General features: G+C 36.3%; 1 protein-coding gene across 1 annotated transcript; it reads right to left on the reverse strand.

Annotated features, from left to right (window-relative positions):
- Positions 1 to 1647: 1647 nt before the first annotated feature.
- Positions 1648 to 15013, reverse strand: LOC142349037 (uncharacterized). The gene is made up of 3 exons (XM_075400447.1): positions 14902 to 15013; positions 2247 to 2471; positions 1648 to 1688 (listed from the first exon to the last, which is right to left on the reverse strand). Exons 1-3 carry the CDS (start codon positions 15011 to 15013, stop codon positions 1648 to 1650), a joined length of 378 nt encoding a protein of 125 aa, XP_075256562.1.
- Positions 15014 to 25442: the final 10429 nt, after the last annotated feature.

Raw genomic sequence — 25442 nt, forward strand, 5'->3', positions numbered from 1 at the left:
TTGAATCGATCTCCGATGATTTGAATGTATTGATGCTCGAACAGATTTGGAACCAGTTTCCTAAACAGATTTTGACAATTATAGGATTGATAGTAATGAAATGTCTATAATTGAAATGAATAGCCAACAGATGTTTTTGCCGACCACTCTTATTTTCTGCAGCAGCTGGTTTCACACTAAAATCTCTTATTCCTCTCACAAATTTGAAAACTGTTTTCTCTATATAAACGCATATATTAACGCACATTTAAAGCTTGTTAAATAAGGAGTAATTATTATTTCACAAAATCTCATTTTCGACAAACATCAGAGGACAACAAGCGTCAAAGATTTCTTATGATCAGAAATCAAGGACAAAAGGCGACGATCCCAAACTAGAGCCTATGCCTATATTTGAGTCAGAGGGATCACGATGTTCTCTAAATTTGTAAAATTATTCCTCCATCTGTTTGGCTAGCAATCTTCAATTGATGTGCTGGACACTTTGGATGTTTTTTGTCTTTCATGCAACTCGTCAGATACTGTTCCAGGTTATTTTTTACTATGTTGTTGTCCAGTTGAATCGATCCAGTTGAAATAGCGCTTCATGTTTATTATTCGAAACAGCTGCAGCTATTTCCAATCATAAGCTGGCCTATATTCAGATCGCGGTCCCCTAAAATCTGATCGAAGCACGTTTTTTTAAAATCAGAATCCCGCTTATTTGGTCATAAGCTGTTATTTCAGATTGGTTTGTTTCTGAATCGGTTTGTAAAATTTCTGAATCTGTATACTAATAAAAACAACAGTTTGAATCTATTCTATAGACGCTATTTTTTATATACTAATGTTTAACACATAATTTGTTAACAGGAGGCATAAAAACACTGAGGGAGGGGGAACAGAATAGTGACCCCTTCGGATTTAACGTTTGAGAGGGTGCTATCCCAACCCGACCTTAAATTTCGATTCATAGTTGTTTCACTTCAACCCGGGTACGTATTCAAATTGATTTTTCCCTGTTTGAAATCATAAGTTTTTCCTAATTGGATTACCGGGGGCGGGGGGAGTTACCTGTGTAGATCCGTCTCATCATCATGAGCCCGGTTATAGCCAGAGGCAGTTGCGACCAGAAAGGGTCTTTGGTACCCAGAACCCTCGAAGAACGGGTGACCAACAAAGGACACAACATCCACTGACTCAATTGTACAGGGCGGACCAATGAACACGTCTACGATGAAATATTACTGCAAACTTTTCATTTCATAAAGTTTAAAGCCAATTTTTTAAAACAGAATTCCTTGTAAGCATAAAATACAATACCCGGGTTGCCCCATCTTAGATACCATACTTAAGACCATTTATGGTTCCATCCACGGAGGGCCAAATTTTCATGTAGGATCTTACCATGGTATCCAAGATACCATAAATGGTCGGGTGTATGATATCTAAGATAGCCATTAATGGAAGCTCTATGGTATCCAAGATAGCCATTAATGAAACCTCTATGGTATCTAAGATCACCATTAATGGTAACTCTATGGTATCCAAGACGGTCATAAATGGAATGTGCATGGTATCTAAGAAAACCATTTATGGAAGGTTCATGGTATTCAAGAAAGCCATTAATGGTCGGTTTATGGTTTTTAAGAAAACCATTTATGGTGGTTATATGGTTAATAGGAAACGAAAACTGCAGGAGAAGGGTACTATAAAAGAAACTGGCAAGACTTTTGTATGAAAACAGTATAAGGCTAACAAGGGAAACCAGCCACGTCAAAAACCATGAAAAACGTCATTTGAGATCACCTTGAAATTTTTGTATGGTCTTATGTATGGTATCAAAGAAGCCATACAACCATACATGTCTTACGTATGGTTTCTAAGAAACATTTATGGTGGTCAACCCGGGTAAACAGAAAAAACAGCGAATCCAAAAATAATGTCAACCTTGAGACTATATAACCAACAAAGTTATTTTTTATTTTGCTTTTTTGCTCTCAAATAATTCAAAGTTTTCTTTCTTTTATTTTTTAAGAATGCGAACATGTCAATTCAGAAAAAAACAGATGGTTTAATGTTTTCATGTTCGCCAACAAATTAAAAAGACTTTAGCTTAAAACTATAAAATTTTTCCCTTGACTTATTTTTGTAGGAGAATTTGCCAGAAATACTAGAATAAAAAGCGCCCCCCCCCCCAGAGTCTTCCAGCTGACGGGTGAAAATGCGACACTTTAAAAATTCAAAATAATGAAAAAGAGCCATACCAATGTCTCCATCTCTGACTCTATCCAAGACCATATTTCTCGCGTTGGCTTTGTTGCATCCAGAATTAATTAGAACAATCTCGAGCTCCACATTTCCTGGCAGAATTCCAGATTCGGTTATCTTTTCCAGTGCCAGTTCTGCGGTGGGTAGAGAGGTCCACCCTGCAGGCCAGACTGTGGACTCATTGCTGCTGTAGATTAACCCAATCCGAACCAGGTTGTCACCTAAAACAGGATTTTTTGTATCTTCATTTTCGAAACCCTCACCCCGCACCCGGTAACATTATGACCAAAATTTTTACACCTTTATGCATTCAAAACATATGATACCGGAAAAAAGCAAGTTACCGAAAATCTAAAACATTTAATGCGTAACATGTAACATTTTTGTAGCAATGGGATGTCTTTTTTTGTGGGGTTTTCAAAAAATTCAAAGTCGTATTTTTACAATGCTTCCTTATATTAATTAAGTTGGCACATTTTCTCATTTTTCATTATTATCTGTTTTTTCATTCCTTTGTTTACAAAATATGGCTCAGCTAGTACATAACAAAGTTAAATAGGTTATACCTCATGTTCCGCAGTTTTCATCATTCTTTTATCACTCAGTTTTACCTATCTTAGCAGCTTCCTACGATCATTGGCTGTTTAAAGACATTAATTATAAGGATAATTTTGACCCCAGGAAAAAATGTCCTATGTAAAATATTGACTTCAAAAACATAAACTTAGCTTAAAGTAATGGTAAAGCGACCAAGATAATGTCAAATTCACTTGATTCAAAGTAAGAAGTTTAACGCAATGAGCCAAGCTCTATATCTCTGAGAAGAACAATATCTTGTTCATGTTCTCTCGCGTAAATATTCATTAACAGCTTCAAGTTGAATATGATGTTGAACATTCCCATACCCAACGTTAGGTGCTTGTATGGGTAGTATTCTTCCGGAAGAAGATTCAATTCCGGGAGTTTCGAATAAATGAACCATATTTGGAACCATAAACGAACCCAAAGCGAACGAGTTTTAGGAATCCTTCTTTAAACTATGGTGCTTAAGTTATATGCGCATTTTGATTCTTTTCAATGACAACAGCTGTATATAAGGGCAAACTTCCCGAATTTATCTCACAAATCAAAAACACTTAATAGAACAAAATCATTTTGATCTATTAATCAGATCTCTCCTGTAAAAATCTAACTTCTGCTCTAAAAATCTTTTAGTTGTTTTCTCGTGCTTCAAAAATTAGTTTTTCTAACTTATTTCTCTAGATAGAATGCTTTTATTCTGCCAAAACTCCATGACCCAACATCATCACCAATTTTTTATTGAGGTTACACCATCACTCATATATGAGAACAAACAAAAATTGCGCAAACTTTAGAAGAAATGTCGTCTTCTGAATTTCTGCTAGGCTCAACAGTGAGGGGACTCTGTCGCCCAGAAGATCGATCAAATATTGTAAACCAAAGGTTTTGATTGGTGAAGCAAGCGTTACTTTGTTACTCTGCTATTTCCCCTCTTCTACTCTTGTATGCTGTTGCAAATTAGATTGCCTTGAAATAAGCTAATTCACAATGGGGCTCGTAATAGCAATTCTAGTTAAATGGATAAAAAAGGTAAGAGAATTACTTGCACATCAAGGAAAAAGACAAATTCAAGACAATTTATAATAGTAATTAAAATAATAATACCAATTTCCGTGGTTCACTTCCTAAATGAACTAAATCAAAACAGCTCACAGTATCCCAACTGGTCTTGCAATTACAAACTTCCAGAGTTCAGTCCCACTCTCAATCTTCTCCCTGTTTTTTGCACTATCTGTTACAGTTTAGTCCCACTAAACCAACTACTTTCTCTCACTTGTGCGAATCCAAACTTCTGAAGTTCTCCCAAAATCTCCAAAGTCTGCCTCTGCCAAATTTTCTCTGTGTCACTTCAATTTATACTGAACCAATACGCTCTTATCTTGAGCAAACAAACAATAATCTCTTAAGTAAACATTGCAACTTACATTTTAATTCTGTCACATTCTGTAGGAGGGCTTTGTTTGCTATGCAAACAAACAATATCAAAATACGCTTTGTTATTCAATTGATATCAACCATTGTTCAGCTTTCTCCTTATCTTAAGTACGTGACCTTTGGAATCTTATGTAAACAAATCCACTACACTTTTTCTCATATTTGCACTGGACATGTCAATCAGTGTTTGCTTAGTAAACATTGAATGTTGCTCCGAAAAGTTCTTATTCCTCTATTTCCGCCACCAAATTAACTAGCTGCAATCAATCCCTGTAAGAAAATCATGTGTTGAATAAATAACTAAACTCAACCCTAAGCCAAAGATCTATTGTTATTTCCAATTTTGAAACTATTTCATGCATTTCCCTGTAACCTTACATGCCGAAAATTCTAATATTCTTAAAAGCCCTCAATTTGACCTCTAGGGTCATCCAAAGGTCTCCCGTCCAAAATGAGGGGTCAAGTTGATAAAACTAATTATTGACGCGGAAAGTCCTACCATAGTTACACCTACCCACCATTTTTTTCACCTAACTCCTAATAGAACACGAGCAATGACCGCACACACTTTTCGTCGAGCTCCCGGATGACCTTAAATTTCCAAATTATTTAATAACTTGCGAAGCAGTGGTCAAAACTTCTTCGGGTAAAAATTTCTAGTAAATGTAGGGTGCCACCACCTTGACTGCCAAGTTTCATGACCAACGGATCAGCCGTTGCGAGTCGTTTGCAATTCGAATATTTTTAACTAGTCTTGGACGCCGAAACCCGAAAAATCCGAGTTCGTCAAAGTTGACCGGGGTGGTTATTTTCTGTCACTAACTGTCTCAGGTTATCATATTATTACCATTTCAAAGTCATTCGGCCGCTCAAAAAGGCCAATTTCCGGTTTTCGGCACTCGGGTCGTCCCGAAGCACCGACTTCCGGTCGTATTCTGGGATTAAAAATATCACCAATCGCAAGCCCTTAAAAAGTTACAATAACCCTCCAAAAATCATAAAGCTACCACCAGTACTCCACGAGCAATTCAAATTTTACGTTTCGCAGCACCTGCGTGCTCTAGTCCCGTGCAGGTTGGTTTGGGGTCAGATCTGACTTTAAAATTGGATTCCTCGTACCTAAATTAGTGTATCACCAAATTTTCAGGTCAATCCGACTTCAACTTTTTGAGAAAAAACTATTTCAATTTAGGTGCTATCTAAATTCCTGTGAAAATTACCAATATACTCAGAAATCGCCATTTTACATCTTAAACCCTTCCAAAGATCACGCAAAAACCTTAACTCATACGTGCATTACCTTACGACTGATTAATCCCATTATTTCTGACTCAAACAGTCATATTTCTCTGTAACATACCTAAAACCGTTCAAATCACACTACTTCCGGTGTTAATAGCTTGAGATTGAGTGGTCGGATTCGCCTGAAAATTATACTCGCAATAGAGGACCATTAGGGGTGCCTCATTTCATTGACTGGTTATCAACCAATAACTCCTTACCATCCCGGGGGGGGGTCGGACAACTTTTAGACCCAGGGCATTTGGAAAAACTGATAAACTGCCTTTTCCTATTTAAAAATTCCAATAAATTTCTCCCAAAACTTTCTAAACCATTCCCATGATCATCCAATACATTACTGCACAAGTACATGCTAGTACGATAATTTTCAGAGTCCAACAACGAATATAAGTTACAGAGTTGAGGTTCACCAGGTTTTGGGTGCCAATTAATTTGTAAATTCACAATCTAACTTTTAGTTACTTCAAATTGACATTCCAATTCTGTTCAAAATATCTAGTTCACTTCAAATCTTCGCTCTCTGGTTTTCTTAAAAATTTAAATCACACATTTCGACTTTGGCCTGAATCACAAATACAACTTTGCTAAGTAATTGAAATATATCGACAGCTCAAAATGCTTTTGTTCTTTAATTTGTTTTTTTTTTGTGATATATCACTCAACTCCCCTCTCTGGCGCCTTCAAAACAATAACCCTTCAGTTACGAAAAACTAAACTCAATCACCTAACTTAATTTGTCTAAGATGACCTAAATTATCTAACTTACAATATCTGGTTACAACAATTCCCTGCATCCTACACTCCTCCCTCCTAGATTATTATTCTCCCGAATAATTGCAAAGCCTTTATCCTGAGACCCGAAAAACATACTCCTACGTACTTTAGCATAGTCGAGTAGTGAAATGAACCATTTATGTTCAGCTCAGGGTTAATATAAACTAACTGCACCAAAACTTGAATAGCGGTTGATTTAATCAGATTTGAAAGTTTTCACATTTTCAAATTTTAACATATTCTACCTAACTCATCAAAATTGATTTTTGATTAAACTCTATTGCCTCTGTCAAACATCATCCCCATGAACTCCAAAAATCCTAAAAAAAATCTAAAAATAGATCTACTAGAACAACACATTTCCCTAAATAATCTTTTTAAGAAAGAATTTTTTTTCTACGGCTATAGTGCTTAGTCAACTTGTCTCGATAAAACAGATTAATACAATTCAGGCAACAATTGGGTATAAAGGCTTGAATAACTTAGCTGTCAACGTCCTTCTCCTCATACACTCGTGCACCTGTACATGAGAACCTTCTTCCTCTGATGTTTGATTGGATGTCCAACTCTTCTTCCACTGTAGCTACTATTTCTCCTGTAATGCTGCCATGACTGCTATCTTGATGCTTCCAAACGGCCCCACCTCTCTTTCAGGCTTAACGAGTGATTCTCCAGCAACAGTTTTGCAATCTCCTGAAAACGCAATGCAAGCCTTCTCTCCACTTTATGCTCAACTTCCATCGAAAACCCTCTAGAGTCCTCCCTCCTAGGCTGTTGATCATCATGAACCAAACTGTCCAACACTGTAGCCATTGACTTCTGATCGCATTTCCCTGTTCTGTAAATTCCAGCACTTTCCACTTGATGCTCTTGCGTTGGTTCGACCGAAACAATGCCATTAAGCTGATTTTCATTCAATTGCGATTGCACCCATTTCTCCAACTCCTTTCCCAACTGTGCAAAATCAATCCGGTCACCTGCTGCCTTATCGTTTTGGCCTTTCTATGTTTCAGAAACTAACTGCAGATCAATTATTCCTGGATTTGTCCAATTCTCCAAAGTGTCCACAGTGCACTCAGTTGTACACATCTGTGTTTCATCAGCCACGTGTGTTGCATTGAAGAACTTCTGATCCACACCTCCTGTCTTTAACTCTATCAATGCCCAGGCTCCCAACATATCGTTTCTGCTAGTTTTGACACCACCGCCAAATTTGCTCGCCATTACAGTTACATTGTCGCATGCTACTGAGTTCCAACTTGCAGCAAAACTTGTTTCGCTTCTCGCTTCGTTGACATCAAAATCCTCTACATCCGAAAAATCCGTATCCGAAATATTTTCAAGCAAATAGTCATCATCCTATTGTTCATCGCTAAGCTCCTCCGACTCTGGTGACAGTACATAATCGTTTTCCATAGCATGATGCTCAACTGGTCCACAAGACTCAACAATCCGCTCAATGATTTCTTCCTCTGACTTCCCGCTTTCCCTCTAACAAACATATTGTAGCTTCGCTCATAAAAAATGGATTGTCAAAAAATCGTATGTCAACTTGATACAGCGTCTCTCTCAGTGTCCATGCTTGCTTCCCGGGAGTTGACCGCCAGTAACCTCTTGCTAAATCACTCATTGCATTTAAGACCCACCCACACAATTTTGTAGGCAACCACTTCATCATCTCTTCTTCCGTCCATCCCAATTTCTAGCCAGTGCTCAAATAATGTTCACGCCAAACTTCCCAAACATCGTAGCCTGGTGAGGAAAAACGCTTCACCAATTGATAACCAAACATAATCAAACTCTTGATAACCCAATCGCAAATTTAAGTCAACTTTCGTTGTGCTCTCAGCAGTTTCTCCAATAAATATCGCAGCCTCTCCGAATAATCAAAGCAAAAAGTAACAAAAAAGTAACCCAGGTGCGCCAATGTCGTCTTCTGAACTTCTGCTAGGCTCAACAGCGAGGAAACTCCGTTGCCCAGAAGATCGATCAAATAAAATAAACCAAAGGTTTTGAATTGTTGAAGCAAGCGTTACTTCGTTACTCTGCTCTTCCACTCTTGTATGCTGTTGCAAATTAGATTGACTTGAAATATGTTAATTCACAATGCGGCTCGTAATATCAATTCTAGTGTTATAGTTAACAAAAGTATGAATTTTACTTGCACATCGATGAAAAGGACAAACTCAAAGACAATTTATAGGGTGCCACCAACTTGTATCCCAACTGGTCTTGCAATTACAAACTTCCAGAGTTAAGTCCCACTCTCAATCTTCTCCCTGCTTTTTGCACTATTTGTTACAGTTTAGTCCCACTAAACCAACTACTTTCTCTCACTTGTGCGAATCCAAACTTCTGAAGTTCTCCCAAAATCTCCAAAGTCTGCTTCTGCCAAATTTTCTCTGTGTCACTTCAAATTATACTGAACCAATACGCTCTTATCTTGAGCAAACAAACAATAATCTCTTAAGTAAACATTGCAACTTACATTTTAATTCTGTCACATTCTGTAGGAAGGCTTTGTTTGCTATGCAAACAACCAATATTAAAATATGCTTTGTCATTCAATTGATATCAACCATTGTTCAGTTTTCTCCTTATCTTAAGTACGTGACCTTTGGAATCTTATGTAAACAAATCCACTACACTTTATCTCATATTTGCACTGGACATGTCAATCAGTGTTTGCTTAGTAAACATTGAATGATGCTCCGAAAAGTTCTTATTCCTCTATTTCCGCTACCAAATTAACTAGCTGCAATCAATCCCTGTAAGAAAATCATGTGTTGAATAAATATCTAAACTCAACCCTAAACCAAAGATCTATTGTTATTTCCAATTTTGAAACTATTTCATGCATTTCCCTGTAATCTTACATGCCGAAAATTCTAATATTCTTAAAAGCCCTCAATTTGACCTCTAGGGTCATCCAAAGGTCTCCCGTCCAAAATGAGGGGTCAAGTTGATAAAACTAATTATTGACGCGAAAAGTCCTACCATAGTTACACCTACCCACCAATTTTTTTCACCTAACTCCAAATAGAACACGGGCAATGACCGCACACACTTTTCGTCGACCTCCCGGATGACCTTAAATTTCCAAACTTAATAACTTGCGAAGCAGTGGTCAAAACGTCTTCGGGTAAAAATTTCTAGTAAATATAGGGTACCACCAACTTGACTGCCAAGTTTCATGACCAACGGATCAGCCGTTGCAAGTCGTTTGCAATTCGAATATTTTTAACTAGTCGTGGACGCCGAAACCCGAAAAATCCGAGTTCGTCAAAATTGACCGGGGTGGTTATTTTCTGTCACTAAATGTCTCAGGTTATCATATTATTACCATTTCAAAATCATTCGGCCGCTCAAAAAGGCCAAATTCCGGTTTTCGCTACTCGGGTCGTCCCGAAGCACCGACTTCTGGTCGTATTCTGGGATTAAAAATATCACCAATCGCAAGCCCTTAAAAAGTTACACTAACCCTCCAAAAATCATAAAGCTACCACCAGTACTCCACGAGCAATTCAAATTTTACGTTTCGCAGCACCTGCGTGCTCTAGTCCCGTGCAGGTTGGTTTGGGGTCAGATCTGACTTTAAAATTGGATTCCTCGTACCCAAATTAGTGTATCCCCAAATTTTCAGGTCAATCCGACTTCAACTTTTTGAGAAAAAACTATTTCAATTTAGGTGCTATCTAAATTCCTGTGATAATTACCAATATACTCAGAAATCGCCATTTTACATCTTAAACCCTTCCAAAGATCACGCAAAAACCTTAACTCATACGTGCATTACCTTACGACTGATTAATCCCATTATTTCTGACTCAAACAGTCATATTTCTCTGTAACATACCTAAAACCGTTCAAATCACACTACTTCCGGTGTTAATAGCTTGAGATTGAGTGGTCGGATTCGCCTGAAAATTATACTCGCAATAGAGGACCATTAGGGGTGCCTCATTTCATTGACTGGTTATCAACCAATAACTCCTTACCATCCCGGGGGGGGGGGGGGGTTGGACAACTTTTAGACCCAGGACATTTGGAAAAACTGATAAACTGCCTTTTCCTATTTAAAAATTCCAATAAATTTCTCCCACAACTTTTAAACCATTCCCATGATCACTCAATACATTACTGCACAAGTACATGCTAGTACGACATTTTTCAGAGTCCAACAACGAATATAAGTTACAGAGTTGAGGTTCATCAGGTTTTGGGTGCCAATTAATTTGTAAATTCACAATCTAACTTCAAGTTATTTGAAATTGAAATTCCAATTCTGTTCAAAATATCTAGCTCACTTCAAATCTTCGCTCTCTGGCTTTCTTAAAAATTTAAATCACACATTTCGACTTTGGCCTGATGCACAAATACAACTTTGCTAAGTAAATGAAATAAATCGACAGCTCAAAATGCGTTTGTTCTTTAATTTGTTTTTTTTTGAGATATATCACTCAACTTCCCTCTCTGGCGCCTTCAAAACAATAACTCTTCAGTTACGAAAAGCTAAACTCAATTACCTAACTTAATTTGTCTAAGATGACCTAAATTATAGAACTTACAATATCTGGTTACAACAATTCCCTGCAATATCTGGTTACAACAATTCCCCGAATAATTGCAAAGCTTTTATCCTGAGACCCGAAAAACATACTCCTACGTACTTTAGCATAGTCGAGTAGTGAAATGAACCATTTATGTTCGGCTCCGGGTTAATATAAACTAACTGCACCAAAACTAGAATAGCGGTTGATTAAATCAGATTTGAAAACTTTCACATTTTCAAATTTTAACATATTCTACCTAACTCATCAACATTGATTTTTGATTAAACTCTATTGCCTCTGTCAAACATCCTCCCCATGAACTCCAAAATCACTAAAAAAAATCTAAAAATAGATCTACCAGAACAACACATTTCCCTAAATAATCTTATTAAGAAAAAAAATTTTTTTCTACGGCTCTAGTGCTTAATCAACTTGTCTCGATAAAACAGATTAATACAATTCAGGCAACAATTGGGTATGAAGGCTTGAATAACTTAGCTGTCAACTTCCCTCTCCTCATACACTCGTGCATCTGTACATGAAAACCTTCTTCCTCCCTCTGATGTTTGAATGGATGTCCAACTCTTCTTCCACTGTAGCTACTATTTCTCCTGTAATGCTGCCATGACTGCTGTCTTGATGCTTCCAAACGGCTCTACCTCTCTTTCAGGCTTAACGAGTGTTTCTCCAGCAACAGTTTTGCAATCTCCTGAAAACGCAATGCAATCTTTCTCTCCACTTTATGCTCAACTTCCATCGAAAACCCTCTAGAGTCCTCCCTCCTAGACTGTTGATCATCATGAACCAAACTGTCCAACACTGTAGCCATTGACTTCTGATCGCATTTCCCTGTTCTGTAAATTCCAGCACTTTCCACTTGATGCTCTTGCGTTGGTTCGACCGAAACAATGCCATTAAGCTGATTTTCATTCAATTGCGATTGCACCCATTTCTCCAACTCCTTTCCCAACTGTGCAAAATCAATCCGGTCACCTGCTGCCTTATCGTTTTGGCCCTTCTGTGTTTCAGACACTAACTGGCGATCAATTATTCCTGAAATTGTCCAATTCTCCAAATTTTCCACAGTGCACTCAGTTGTACAAATCTGTGTTTCATCAGCCACGTGTGTTGCATTGAAGAACTTCTGATCCACACCTCCTGTCTTTAACTCTGTCAATCCCAGGCTCCCAACATATCGTTTCTGCTATTTTTGACACCAACGCCAAAATTGCTCGCCATTACAGTTACATTGTCGCATGCTACTGAGTTCCAACTTGCAGTAAAACTTGTTTCGCTTCTCGCTTCGTTGACATCAAAATCCTCTACATCCGAAAAATCCGTATCCGAAATATTTTCAAGCAAATAGTCATCATCCTATTGTTCATCGCTAAGCTCCTCAGACTCTGGTGACAGTACATAATCGTTTTCCATAGCATGATGCTCAACTGGTCCACAAGACTCAACACTCCGCTCAATGATTTCTTCCTCTGACTTCCCGCTTCCCCTCTAACAAACATATTGTAGCTTCGCTCACAAAAAATGGATTGTCAAAAAATCGTATGTCAACTTGATACAGCGTCTCTCTCAGTGTCCATGCTTGCTTCCCGGGAGTTGACCGCCAGTAACCTCTTGCTAAATCACTCACTGCATTTAAGACCCACCCACACAATTTTGTAGGCAACCACTTCATCATCTCTTCTTCCGTCCATCCCAATTTCTAGCCAGTGCTCAAATAATGTTCACGCCAAACTTCCCAAACATCGTAGCCTGGTGAAGAAAAACGCTTCACCAATTGATAACCAAACATAATCAAACTCTTGATAACCCAATCGCAAATTTAAGTCAACTTTCGTTGTGCTCTCAGCAGTTTCTCCAATAAATATCGCAGCCTCTCCGAATAATCAAAGCAAAACGTAACAAAAAACGGAGCCCTTCCAGGTGCGCCAATGTCGTCTTCTGAACTTCTGCTAGGCTCAACAGCGAGGAAACTCCGTTGCCCAGAAGATCGATCAAATAAAATAAACCAAAGGTTTTGAATTGTTGAAGCAAGTGTTACTTTGTTACTCTGCTGTTTCCCCTCTTACACTCTTGTATGCTGTTGCAAATTAGATTGACTTGAAATAAGTTAATTCACAATGGGGCTCGTAATATCAATTCTAGTGTTATAGTTAACAAAAGTATGAATATTACTTGCACATCGATGAAAAGGACAAACACAAAGACAATTTATAGGGTGCCACCAACTTGTCTGCCAAGTTTCATGACCAACGGATGAGCCGTTGCGAGTGATTTGCAATCCGAATATTTTTAGCTAGTCGTGGACGCCGAAACCCAAAAAATCCGAGTTCGTCAAAGTTGACCGGGGTGGTTATTTTCTGTCACTAACTATCTCAGGTTATCATATTATTACCATTTCAAAGTCATTCGGCCGCTCAAAAAGGCCAATTTCCAGTTTTCGGCACTCGGGTTGTCCCGAAGCACCGACTTCCGGTCGTATTCTGGGATTAAAAATATCACCAATCGCAAGCCCTTAAAAAGTTACACTAACCCTCCAAAAATCATAAAGTTACCACCAGTACTCCACGAGCAATTCAAATTTTACGTTTCGCAGCACCTGCGTGCTCTAGTCCCGTGCAGGTTGGTTTGGGGTCAGATCTGACTTTAAAATTGGATTCCTCGTACCCCAATTAGTCTATCTCCCAATTTTCAGGTCAATCCGACATCAACTTTTTGAGAAAAAACTATTTCAATTTAGGTGCTAACTACATTCCTGTGATAATTACCAATATAATCAAAAATCGCCATTTTACATCTTAAACCCTTGCAATGATCACGCAAAAACCTTAACTCATACGTGCATTACATTACGACTGATTAATCCCATTATTTCCGACTCAAACATTCATATTTCACTGTAACATAACTAAAAACCTTCAAATCACACTACTTCCGGTGTCAATAGCTGGAGATTGGGTGGTCGGATTCGCCTGAAAATTGTATTCGCAATAGAGGACCATTAGGTGTGCCTCTTTTCATTGACTGGTTATCAACCAATAACTCCTTCCCATCCCGGGGGGGGGGGTCGGACAACTTTTAGACCCAGGCATTTGGAAAAACTGATAAACTGCCTTTTCCTATTTAAAAATTCCAATAAATTTCTCCCACAACTTTCTAAACCATTTCCATGATCACCCAATACATTACTGCACAAGTACATGCTAGTACGACAATTTTCAGAGTCCAACAAAACTGGCGCCTTCAAAACATTAACCCTTCAGTTACGAAAAGCTAAACTCAATTACCTAACTTAATTTGTCTAAGATGACCTAAATTATCTAACTTACAATATCTGGTTACAACAATTCCCTGCATCCTACAAGAAAGTTTTAGTATTGTAGATTAAAATTATGTTAGCTGATTGTCGGAAAGCTGCGGTTTCATTTGTTTCAAAACACGTTATCTGTTCTTAAAAAGATGACGACACTGGCCTTGTTAAAAATCTAAAAAAAAAACAGATAGTACCGACAATAATCCTTATCGATTGATGAAAAGCGGCGAAAAATTAACTTCAATGAGATAAGCATTTTGTTTAAATTTTTTGTAATAGGGAAGAGCGAGTACTCGGCAGGTACAACTTATGATTGCGGTGTCGTTCAAAACTGGATGCGGCTTCTGACATGGTATTATTGCGTAGTCTAAATACCGTTTAACTTTTATAAGTAACGCGTAGGGGCTTAAGTGGTGTAACATGGCAAGATCTTGGCAAAACTTACCATGTTTTATTATGTTTCTTATCATGGCTATCAAGTTTCGTTTCAGTGGGTTATAAGTGGTTTTTAAAAGTTTATCTAAGGTAGGCAAATTTGGAATAAGCGCACACCGGTCGTTTTTGTCGTGACGGTTTCGTTTTTCCGTCAATTTCTTTTTTATTCCGATATTTCTCAAGTAGGCATAACGCACCTTCTGCAATCTGAACAAAGTTTAGAGTAAAACGTTACTATAGTACCTTGGTAGAGTTCTGCTGACGTCATAATCCAGCACAGAAAGTACATTAGCATAACAGCACGACTGGCACACCAGCCACTGCATACTGCAGTGGGACTTGGGCTGAGATACATTGAAACAAATCACTCCTAAACAAAAACAAAAACCCTTGCCGAAACAAAACTAACTATTTCTATTTAAAAAACATATTATCAGGGGTAAAGGTAATCACGAAATGATCTACTCAAATAGTATTCCTTGTTGCCAAAGGTTTCGTGATTTTTAATTTTTTCTTGTATTTTAATAATTTTTCGACAATGCAAAACTAAATTATATGCTACACGGATCTAGGGGACAACGCCAAAAATCACAAAAAATGTAAGACTTTGCGGTTAATGCGGCGAAAAGACGTAAGAATTGAGTTCTATCGATTCAGACATCATTCAAACGAAAGCAAGATCTTATCAAAGAAACACTGCGAGTTTTTGGATAGCTTGTCTCGGAAAGAACTTTGTCATTTCATTATTTCTGTTGCTAATAAACGAGACAACTTTTTCAGATATACAAAATATTAATTGAGCCAAAGAGTTGTCCAAATTAAACAAAAGACTAAGTCGGAGTTCCCTTTAAAAGTGAAATCAAAAACTACCCGAGCTCTTGCAAAGATCTTCCTATCAAAGACGTTAAGCAATCAAAAATTCAATACATTATTTAGGACAATCAGTTTATTTATTTTTTTCGTTTTAAAAATCTTTGGTTCAATTCAAGACAGTGATCTATTCAGATGAAATCATGCCTAGGCCGAGGCCGTCTCATATTTGGGAAGACAAAAATCTCAAGCGTTTTTGGCAAGGCTAGCCTATGAAAAAATTATACGTTAGGTTTTTATCCATTTTAAGTTGATTATAAACTTTTTTCTCAAAAAAACAGAATTTCACACGCAAATAGGAGTAATTTAAAATCAAACTTAACTCAAGGTGTGAGTTTTCTTCTCTTGGTGAAGTCCAAAACATTCAAAGTTTTGGTTTGAGTGTTCCTAGCAAAAAAATTAGCTTTTCATTTGCAATGCAATTAAAAATAGACGATAAATGGCTCTAGCAAAACATGGGATTGTTGAAAACAAATCAAAACTCATAGTAAGTCATCTATCCATCTCATAATGAGAAAAACGTCCTGGTAAACAAAATGCGGTGCGTACATTAGATTTTGTTGTGAAAAAATATAGAAGATAATTCAGAGCAAAAGGAATGAATTCTTGTATGAATTGCCATTTAAAGCGGTGATTTTTCTTCTGCGCAATCTTCCGGTTGACTAAATTTTTTTTAATATCACTACAGGTAGAATGGTGTAAGAAAAAAATTACTTTAAAATGCAATCTTTTGAATCATTTAAAACTTTCAATTCACCGCATCAGTTCGCCTAGCGGGCGTTGAAGTAGAAGGGCGTGCGATTCAGATAGATTTAGGCCTCATGGTTCACAAATCTTTAATATGGACTTCACAGGCTGAATTTCGCTGTGTTAAAGCCATCAAAGCTTTCCATTTGATCAGACGCAATATCTGCGACTCAGAAGAGAGTGATACACTTTTGTTTGTTTACAAGGGCTACATCGTACCAATTTTGTCCTATGGAGCAATTTTGGGAAAAATTCGAAAAACGATTTGAAAAGTGTACAAAGCAAAGCTTCGAAATGGATTATAAGGTACTGTCTCCATTGGCCATAAAGAAAGACTCCAGAAATTAAAACTACTTCCTGTGTCGCTCTTTCATGAGTTACATGTTCTACTAACCTTTATTTTAATTGTCAACGACAAGTTTCGGCCAGACTGGAAATTCGATGTGGAGATTGTAAAGAGCGATAAAAGAAGGTTATTAGTACAATACAAGCGCAAAGGAATGAAAATTAAGAGGAACGTGCAAGAAGACGACTTTAGGCTGCCAGTCACAACTTTGTCTAACCTATTCGGACAGTATTTCGGTGTGGATCTGGTAGAGCTTTGTAATTACAAAAGAAAACTTTTGAAGGCGGATCTGAGCTCTTTCAACGGCAGTTTCAACGATATTGACAAGTGTTCTTGGCAATTGAAATGCAACTATGCTGATTGTAGAAACATAAAAAAGCTCGAATTGAAATGACTGTTAAATTTGAATTTGATTTGAGAACTGAAAAACTTGTGTTTTTAATATTCTGAAATAACCGTTCCTATGCCGCATTCGTGGTTGAAAGAAGCGCAAAAAATCTCAACTCCGTTTTTAAATTTTGGTTAATTTTGCTGGTTATGACTTTGCGGATAATTTTTCAACTATTTCAATTCGGTGAAAAGGCTGACAGTTGAATTGGCCGACAATGATCACTAACCGGCTGCAATGCTGGTGGCATAATCAGCAACGCCTACTGTAAGAATTGACCAGCACTGAATTCGAACCAGCATATTTTACTTTCAAGCCATGTGCGCTAATCATTTTACCAATTGCTCTTAAGATCCGTAACTTGGCTTTCTCTTATAATTGTTTCTTTTGGTTTTCCTTCAAGCAGGGCTTCGTTGCATGCTAGGTCAAGTTTGACCTATGAAATTGACAGTAGGTTGAACTCCTCGAACTACTTAAGAGTTATCAAATGGCGTGCAACAGAAACGAATTTGCGAAGCTTCACGAAGTGAGAAGGGTTGAAAATATTTCTGTAATTGACCACTGTCTACTTTACAGCATTTTAAAAGTGTGACTTCATCCAATTTTGCACTCCAAAGCAAGTAAAGATGAGAGTCGATGTGATACAATTTTATTAATTACCTTTTTTCTAAACTATATTTACGTTTGCGACTTCGACCATGTTAGCAATTTTAACAGGGGAAAAAGCACAATTGTAACTCGCGCGTAAAAACTTCTGTGCAATCAGATTTCTTCTTGTTGCTTGAATCACTTCAGCGAGAAAAATTAATATTTGCAATACTTCTAAATAGTGGCAACTTGTACTCAAATACGTTAATTCTGTTCACAGACTTCGCACAACACTCGTTGAACCATGTAGAACAGCCATCAAGTAGACATTAACGTTATTTTTTCAAATCATCCTGGAAACAGCATTCAAAAGTGCCGATTTCTACGCCACTTAACTGACATAACGGAAGTCAAATTGTGACCCTATTTTCGCAGGTTAGTTGAGTAACCGTTTAAAGAGCAGCCAAACAGAGAGCTACTTTCACTCCCCATTGTTGGGTTGTCTTGCGAAGTCTTCAGAAACACAAGAATTCGCAAAGGAAAAGTGGTCTCGCAAGTTTCTTGCAAATTGGTTCCGGTCAAGTTTCATGCCAAATGGTTGATTTGTTTTGTATCCAATACTGTGGAAAATTTAGATTCATTCTGTTTTGCACCCTCCCTCCGTGTTTTTTACGCCCCCCCCCCAGTCAGGTACAAATTATATGTTATATAGCACGTTACTATGTATAAGAATTAGCACGTCTGGGGGGCGTAAAAGATATAAGCCCACTAAGGTGGGGGGGGGGGGGGTACAAAACAGAATATATCCGAAAAATTTTAGTAGGATTTAGTTGCTCAGTTTATAGAAAAATTAATCTATGCTAAAATGCCCTACATAATTTTTCTGAAGAAATTCAGAGGCCACATTTTGTATTTTGAATGTGCACAAATCTGGGAAGTTTTTTAGTCGGCTGAGATGCATGCCAAAGGAACAGGTACTAGAACAGTACCTGTTCTAGAACAGGTACTGATCTGCTGAAACTCGTGAGAAATCAAAAATTGCACAATTTCGAATAATTGTTTGATAAAAAAAGTAAAACAAATCACTTTTTTAAATTGCTCAATTGTATCAGTAATTGTGGAGGTTAATCTGCTTTTTTTTAAAGATTCACATGAGCAGGGTTTCAATATTTTTTGTGTTATTCGGAAAAAAATCGTGGTTTTTCAGCTTGGTCAAAACTGAGACATCTGTTGATCTTTTGACATTTTTTAATTTTGCTGGTCAATATTATGGCCCCGAATTGCTGACAGTTGCTTCAAAAAAAGTTATTTCATATTGAACTGCAATTTTAGAAACAAACACTCAATATAGAAAACCAGAAGATTACACAAGCAGAGAGGCTTTAATGACCAGGCACCGACTTTCTTAAAACTTAGAATTTTATTCTGTTTATGTCACCCTCCACTAAATACATGCCTCTGAAAGTATTTAAATTAAACTAGGTGTTGACATTTTGATACTTATTATACCTTGATTGTTTTTCATGCACATTAGTTTTTTAATATAATTTTTGTAACTAACTATTTTTTTTAAAAAAATAGTAGAATGCGGTAATGCCGCAAAAATTTGACGGTTGAAACGGTTTGACAAAATCTAGAAGAATCAGAACCTTGCGAGATTTTGCTACTACTAAAAGCACTCTGCCATGTAAGAACGCTAATTCTAAGTTTTGAATGATTATCTTGCAAAAACTAACATGAATGTTCCAACATCTTTCATGACGATGCATTGTCATACAAAATATTCCTGCAAATTATGCACCGTAACTCTTGTCTTTATGTGTGATTCCAAATATTGCCCAGGAAGAAATTTTCAAGGACAAATTTGCATCATTTCTCGATGAAACAGCAACGTTTCTTGTTTGGCCCACTATATATAGGTAATCTTATGTTTTTTTTATAAAAAAAACACTATAATTATTTTGTTTCCCTTATAGATACTGTAACCTTATAGATTACATTCACTTAATTTGAGGAACCGCTGCGCAAATTGAGCGTTAGTCTCGAACAGACTCGAATGAGATTGTGACTCGACTGCAAAAAATGTTCAAAGCTTGCACCATAATTATTCATCTTCAAACTTTTGCAAAATAGCAATCTCCTTGCCAGATTTCTCAAGATTGACCTTTTTGAGCCATAGTGGTAGAGATCTGTTATATACAATTTTCACCTCAATTCAAAAAAAAACGTTGGAAGAAATTATCTTAAAGAGCCAAAACGAGAAGTCGCTCTAATTTCATTTTTTTTGTTTTCTAAGACGCAGAAAATAAACTTTTTAATTTATCTTCCTTGACTCTTTTGAAAACTTTGCTTTAAAAACAAGGAATGATTTTTTTAAAAAATCTTTTGAAATAATCAGGAGTACTGCTAGTAGATGCTGCTTCCGCGCAACTCAGCGAACGAAATTGAAATTTGTCACAGTGAACTGCTGCGATTACATTGTTTGGGGCAAAATTAAATTCATTGTGACTTGATACAAACTTTGTAAGGAATTAAAGCTGGCTGCATGACGGCAATCAAAATTTAATTAGACCAATGTTTTCTTGCTAAAAAGAATTACTAATAGAATTTAGCTGCAGCTCATAGTTGAGGGATTTCTCCTTCTAGAAGAAATATTGTACACTTTTCATTCAAAATTATACATAAACCTTTAAAGTGGAGTGAGAGTTTGGTGTTTGAACAAATTTTCGATTCTTGAGAGAGATTTTTTTTTGTAACGCGCAACAGTTTGACTTCTGTTTTCTGTGTTTTTTTCTTTAACTGTTAGTAAAATGTTACATATCCACACGAATTGCGCCTTTTTGCAACTGTTCAATTCCCTGAGCTAGCGGGTAATTTTGAGAAAAAACTATTGTAAAATATTAGCAAATTTTTTAAATTTTGCCTGTACTTTTTTTTATTCTTGTGTCTAATCACTTAGTCTCAATAATGGCAGGCCTCATTGGTTGCTAATAAGGCATAAATGATTTAATTAATAACACCTTGAGGTAATAGCTAACTGTTAGCTAAGTGTTTCTTTTATTTTAGCACTTAGTTTTCAAAAAAATATCAAAGAATTTTTGAAACTTGCCTGTATGCGTTGTTCATGTTGTTGTCATATCGAACAGTCTCGTTAAAAGCAGATCTCATTCGATTTTAAAAGGGCGTAACTGAACCTAATTAAAAATTCAGGTTCTTAGATAGTAGCATTTATAACTTTGACAATCTTTGTTTAATTGAAACAAAATTGCAAGAGTTTTGCCTGTTTTTCTTGTCTTGTGTAATAAGTTAATTGCTGTAAATTCTCTTTGGCTGCTATTGAAGAATTAATGAATTTAATTAATCACTTAATTTCATTCTAGCTAAATTCTTGACTTTGAGGCTATTTTTTCTCAAGAAAAAATTTTGATGAAAATTGACTTTTTACTTTTTGTTGCTTTTTATTGTTTTACTGCCTGGTTGCACTCTTAACTGTTCTTATTGCCCTTCTGGCGAGCTTGTTTTCTTTTAAGTTACCGGCTTCAGTTTTTATCTATTATTTTTGATGACTTAGATACCAATCGTTTTTGAAATAATCTAGTGAATTTCTGAACCGTGCCATTATTTCCTGTTCTTTTTGGTTTTTACGTAATGGGATTAAAATGAATAAGTTTTGCTATAAGTTGTATGTTATGCTGTAGTTAACTTTGCAAAAGAAATCTGATTTTGTCAATTTTTTTTTTCGATTTTTAATTTTGTCTCTCATTGATATCTGCAAGGTTGTTGGCTGTATGTTGTACGCCTCTTAAGGATGCGTAGTTTCAATATTTATTTCAAGTGTTTTTGATGCCAGTAATTTTTTCGATATTAGTTTTTGAGAAAAAATAATTTTTTTAAAATTCTTTTCAGATTTTTTGTTTACTTTTGCTCATTTAATATCATATGCATTGTTGAATTGATGTTGCCGGAAAAATGTGGATGTTTTGGTCAATAGTTCATTCAGTTCTTTTGAATGAAATTCAGGACTTATCGCTAATGTTTTTATCATTCAAAGAATTTGAATTGTATTGGGGCGCTGTCTTTTACAATTCAAAGAATTTGAATTGTATTGGATCGCTCTTTTTTTTTTAAGATCTGTTCACACATTTTCATGATTTTTGAAGTCAAATTGGAGTAGTTATTTTGGTCACGCCGAAACAGGAAATGGAGTGGAGTAGTGATCTTGGTCACGCCGAAACAGGAAATGGAGCGAAAAAGCGAGTGGTTTTGCGGCGTGAATTTTTTTCGCTCTAATTTTAAAGTAGTGCGAGAAAACGGTGTTTGAAAAAAAATTCGCTTTCTCGCTAGTGGTTTTTTTGTTCACATGCGGCAATTTCACTTTGGTTTTTAGTATTTTTTCGATTTTTTGGATCGGATTTTTTTCTAAATGGTTTTTTCTCAATCCATTCATAGTTCATTTCAGGTCAATTTTTTTGTTTAGTCAATGAAAATTCTTTGAATTGTACGTCAGGACGTGTCCTGCTATGTTTTTTGTTTATTTTGCGAATGAATTCACGATCGACGTATATACCAGAACAATGAGTTCAACTATCAAATTGTGGCTATTTCAAGTACGGATATTCTGTTCAAAGCGAAACGGAACGATGTACGTGTTTTTGAGTCAAAATGATTTAACAACCTAAAGTAACCTGATACCTTAAGCAGAAAGTTTGGGTCTAAACAGTTCAGAAAGTTGTTCTCGGGATCCTTCGACAATACAAGCTCAGCTCGGTCTGTTATTCCCGGGTCGAGGTTTTTGGGTAAATTTTTGTAAGAAATGCGGTGAATGCGGTGAATTTTTGTAAGAAATGCGGTGATTGCGGTGAATGCGTTGGAAATAAATATTTCACCGCATTTCACCGCATTTCTTACAAAAATTCAGCGCAAAATTCACAGCATTTCTTACAGAAATTCACCGCATGGACTTTTGTGGTAAATTAATGTAAGAAATGCGGTGAAAGCGGTGAATGCGGTGAAAAAAAATAATTCACCACATTTCACCGCATTTCTTACAAACACACTAAAAAAAGTTCAGGTAAATTTACCTGAACCAAGTTCAGGTAACTAGAAGTTCAGGTGTAAAAGCACCTGAAATACACCTGAACTGAATTTCAGGTAAATTTTCACCTGAACAAGTTCAGGTGTGGTTACCTGAAAATAACTTTCATTGCATTCGGCAGTGAAACAACAAAAGTTTAGCAGAAACTAAAACACAACACAAATACAAACTTTAGGAGAAACATCAACATATTTATTAGGCAGCGTCCAGCATTTTTTCAAAGTGTTTCAATTTTAAATTTTGCAAAGTTACTGTAAAGTTTAGCATCAATTTTTCCCGCTCTTCAGCTCTACTGATGTTTCTAGATCGAACAAGTAATATGGGAGCCATTTGGGTTGTCTGAATTTTATATCAATCATGAAGTTTCAGAAAAACGGTTTTAAGCGACTTTAATTTCTTTAAATCATAACAACAGTAAACGCAGTGGTTTTAAAGTGGATCAATTTGAATACAATCACTCTTCCCTATATAATAAGTCAAAAACTACTATTCCTGCATAAAGTAGTTCTCTGGAAAACTGGATTATACGTATATAGAAACGGTAACGACGTACGGTCCTCATTTAGCTTCCGTTCTTTAAAGTCTTTCAGAATCAGATTGTTATTCCTCTTAATTCGAACTATTTCCATTTTCCAACATAAGCACTGCTTCAAAACCCTGTCCGTCGAACTAAAGTTTGCCTGTTAATTTTAGGTGCATCTTTTTGAAATTGGGCTCTACAAAGTATAGAGGACAAAACAAACATTTATGGAACTATTTCCTGCCGTTTATTAAGTTTAGAAAATCTACGGTTAAGTATAATATAAAGGTTTCCCACTCTTCAGCCCCACTGATGTTTCTAGATCGAACAAGTAATATGGGAGCCATTTGGGTTGCCTGAATTGAATATCAATCCTGAAGTTTCAGAAAAACTGTTTAAAAAGACTTTAATTTCTTGAAATCATAACAACAGGAAACGCAGTGGTTTTAAAGTGGATCAACTTGAATGCAATCACTCTTCCCTACATATTAAATCAAAAACTATTATTCCTGCATAATGTAGATCTCTGGAAAACGGGATTATACGTATATAGAACCGGTAACGACATATGGTCCTCATTTAGCTTCCATTTGTTTACAGTCTTTCAGAATTAGATTGTTATTCTTCTTAATTCGAACTAATTCCATTTTCCAACATAAGCACTGCTTCAAAACCCTGTCCGTCGAACTAAAGTTTGCCTGTTAGTTTTAGGTGCATCTTTTTGAAATTGGGCTCTACAAAGTATAGAGGACAAAACAAACATTTATGGAACTATTTCCTGCCGTTTATTAAGTTTAGCAAATCTACGGTTAAGTATAATATATAGGTTTCCCACTCTTCAGCCCCACTGATGTTTCTTGATCGAACAAGTAATTTGGAAGTCATTTGAGTTGTCTATATTGAATATCAATCCTGAAGTTTCAGAAAAACTGTTTAAAGAGACTTTAATTTCTTTAAATCATAACAACAGGAAACGCAGTGGTTTTAAAGTGGATTAACTTGAATGCAATCACTCTTCCCTATATATTAAATCAAAAACTATTATTCCTGCATAATGTAGATCTCTGGAAAACGGGATTATACGTATATAGAACCGGTAACGACATATGGTCCTCATTTAGCTTCCATTTGTTTACAGTCTTTCAGAATTAGAATGTTATTCTTCTTAATTCGAACTAATTCCATTTTCCAACATAAGCACTGCTTCAAAACCCTCTCCGTCGAACTGAAGTTTGCCTGTTAATTTTAAGTGCATCTTTTTGAAATTGGGCTCTACAAAGTATAGAGGACAACACAAACATTTATGGAACTATTTCCTGCCGTTTATTAAGTTTAGCAAATCTACGGTTAAGTATAATATAAAGGTTTCCCACTCTTCAGCCCCACTGATGTTTCTAGATCGAACAAGTAATTTGGAAGTCATTTGGGTTGTCTAAATTGAATATCAATCCTGAAGTTTCAGAAAAACGCTTTAAAGAGACTTTAATTTCTTTAAATCATAACAACAGGAACCACAGTGGTTTTAAAGTGGATCAATTTGAATGCAATCACTCTTATCTAATATTAAATCAAAAACTATTATTCCTGCATAAAGTAGCTCTCTGGAAAACTGGATTGTAAGTATATAGAACCGGTAACGACATATGGTCCTCATTTAGCTTCCATTTATTCAAAGTCTTTCAGAATCAGATTGTTATTCTTCTTAATTCGAACTAATTCCATATTCCAACATAAGCACTGCTTCAAAACCCTGTCCGTCGAACTAAAGTTTGCCTGTTAATTTTAGGTGCATCTTTTTGAAATTGGGCTCTACAAAGTATAGAGGACAAAACAAACATTTATGGAACTATTTCCTGCCGTTTATTAAGTTTAGCAAATCTACGGTTAAGTATAATATAAAGGTTTCCCACTCTTCAGCCCCACTGATGTTTCTTGATCGAACAAGTAATTTGGAAGTCATTTGGGTTGTCTATATTGAATATCAATCCTGAAGTTTCAGAAAAACTGTTTAAAGAGACTTTAATTTCTTTAAATCATAACAACAGGAAACGCAGTGGTTTTAAAGTGGATTAACTTGAATGCAATCACTCTTCCCTATATATTAAATCAAAAACTATTATTCCTGCATAATGTAGATCTCTGGAAAACGGGATTATACGTATATAGAACCGGTAACGACATATGGTCCTCATTTAGCTTCCATTTGTTTACAGTCTTTCAGAATTAGAAT

The sequence above is a fragment of the Convolutriloba macropyga genome, chromosome 11 (genome assembly GCF_964194025.1).
Source record: "Convolutriloba macropyga chromosome 11, txConMacr16.3, whole genome shotgun sequence".
NCBI classification, from domain to species: Eukaryota; Metazoa; Xenacoelomorpha; order Acoela; family Convolutidae; genus Convolutriloba; species Convolutriloba macropyga.

Bases quoted from the DNA above. Each gene is read 5' to 3' on its own strand.
- LOC142349037 (XM_075400447.1), bottom strand. From the start codon at position 15,013: ATGTATCTCAGCCCAAGTCCCACTGCAGTATGCAGTGGCTGGTGTGCC. The intron at 2,472-14,901 runs GTACTATAGTAA...ATCCTGTTTTAG, and splicing joins GTCAGCAGAACTCTACCAAG to GTGACAACCTGGTTCGGATT. The intron at 1,689-2,246 runs GTATGGCTCTTT...TTTCTTTTATAG, and splicing joins AGTCAGAGATGGAGACATTG to TACCCTTCTCCTGCAGTTTT.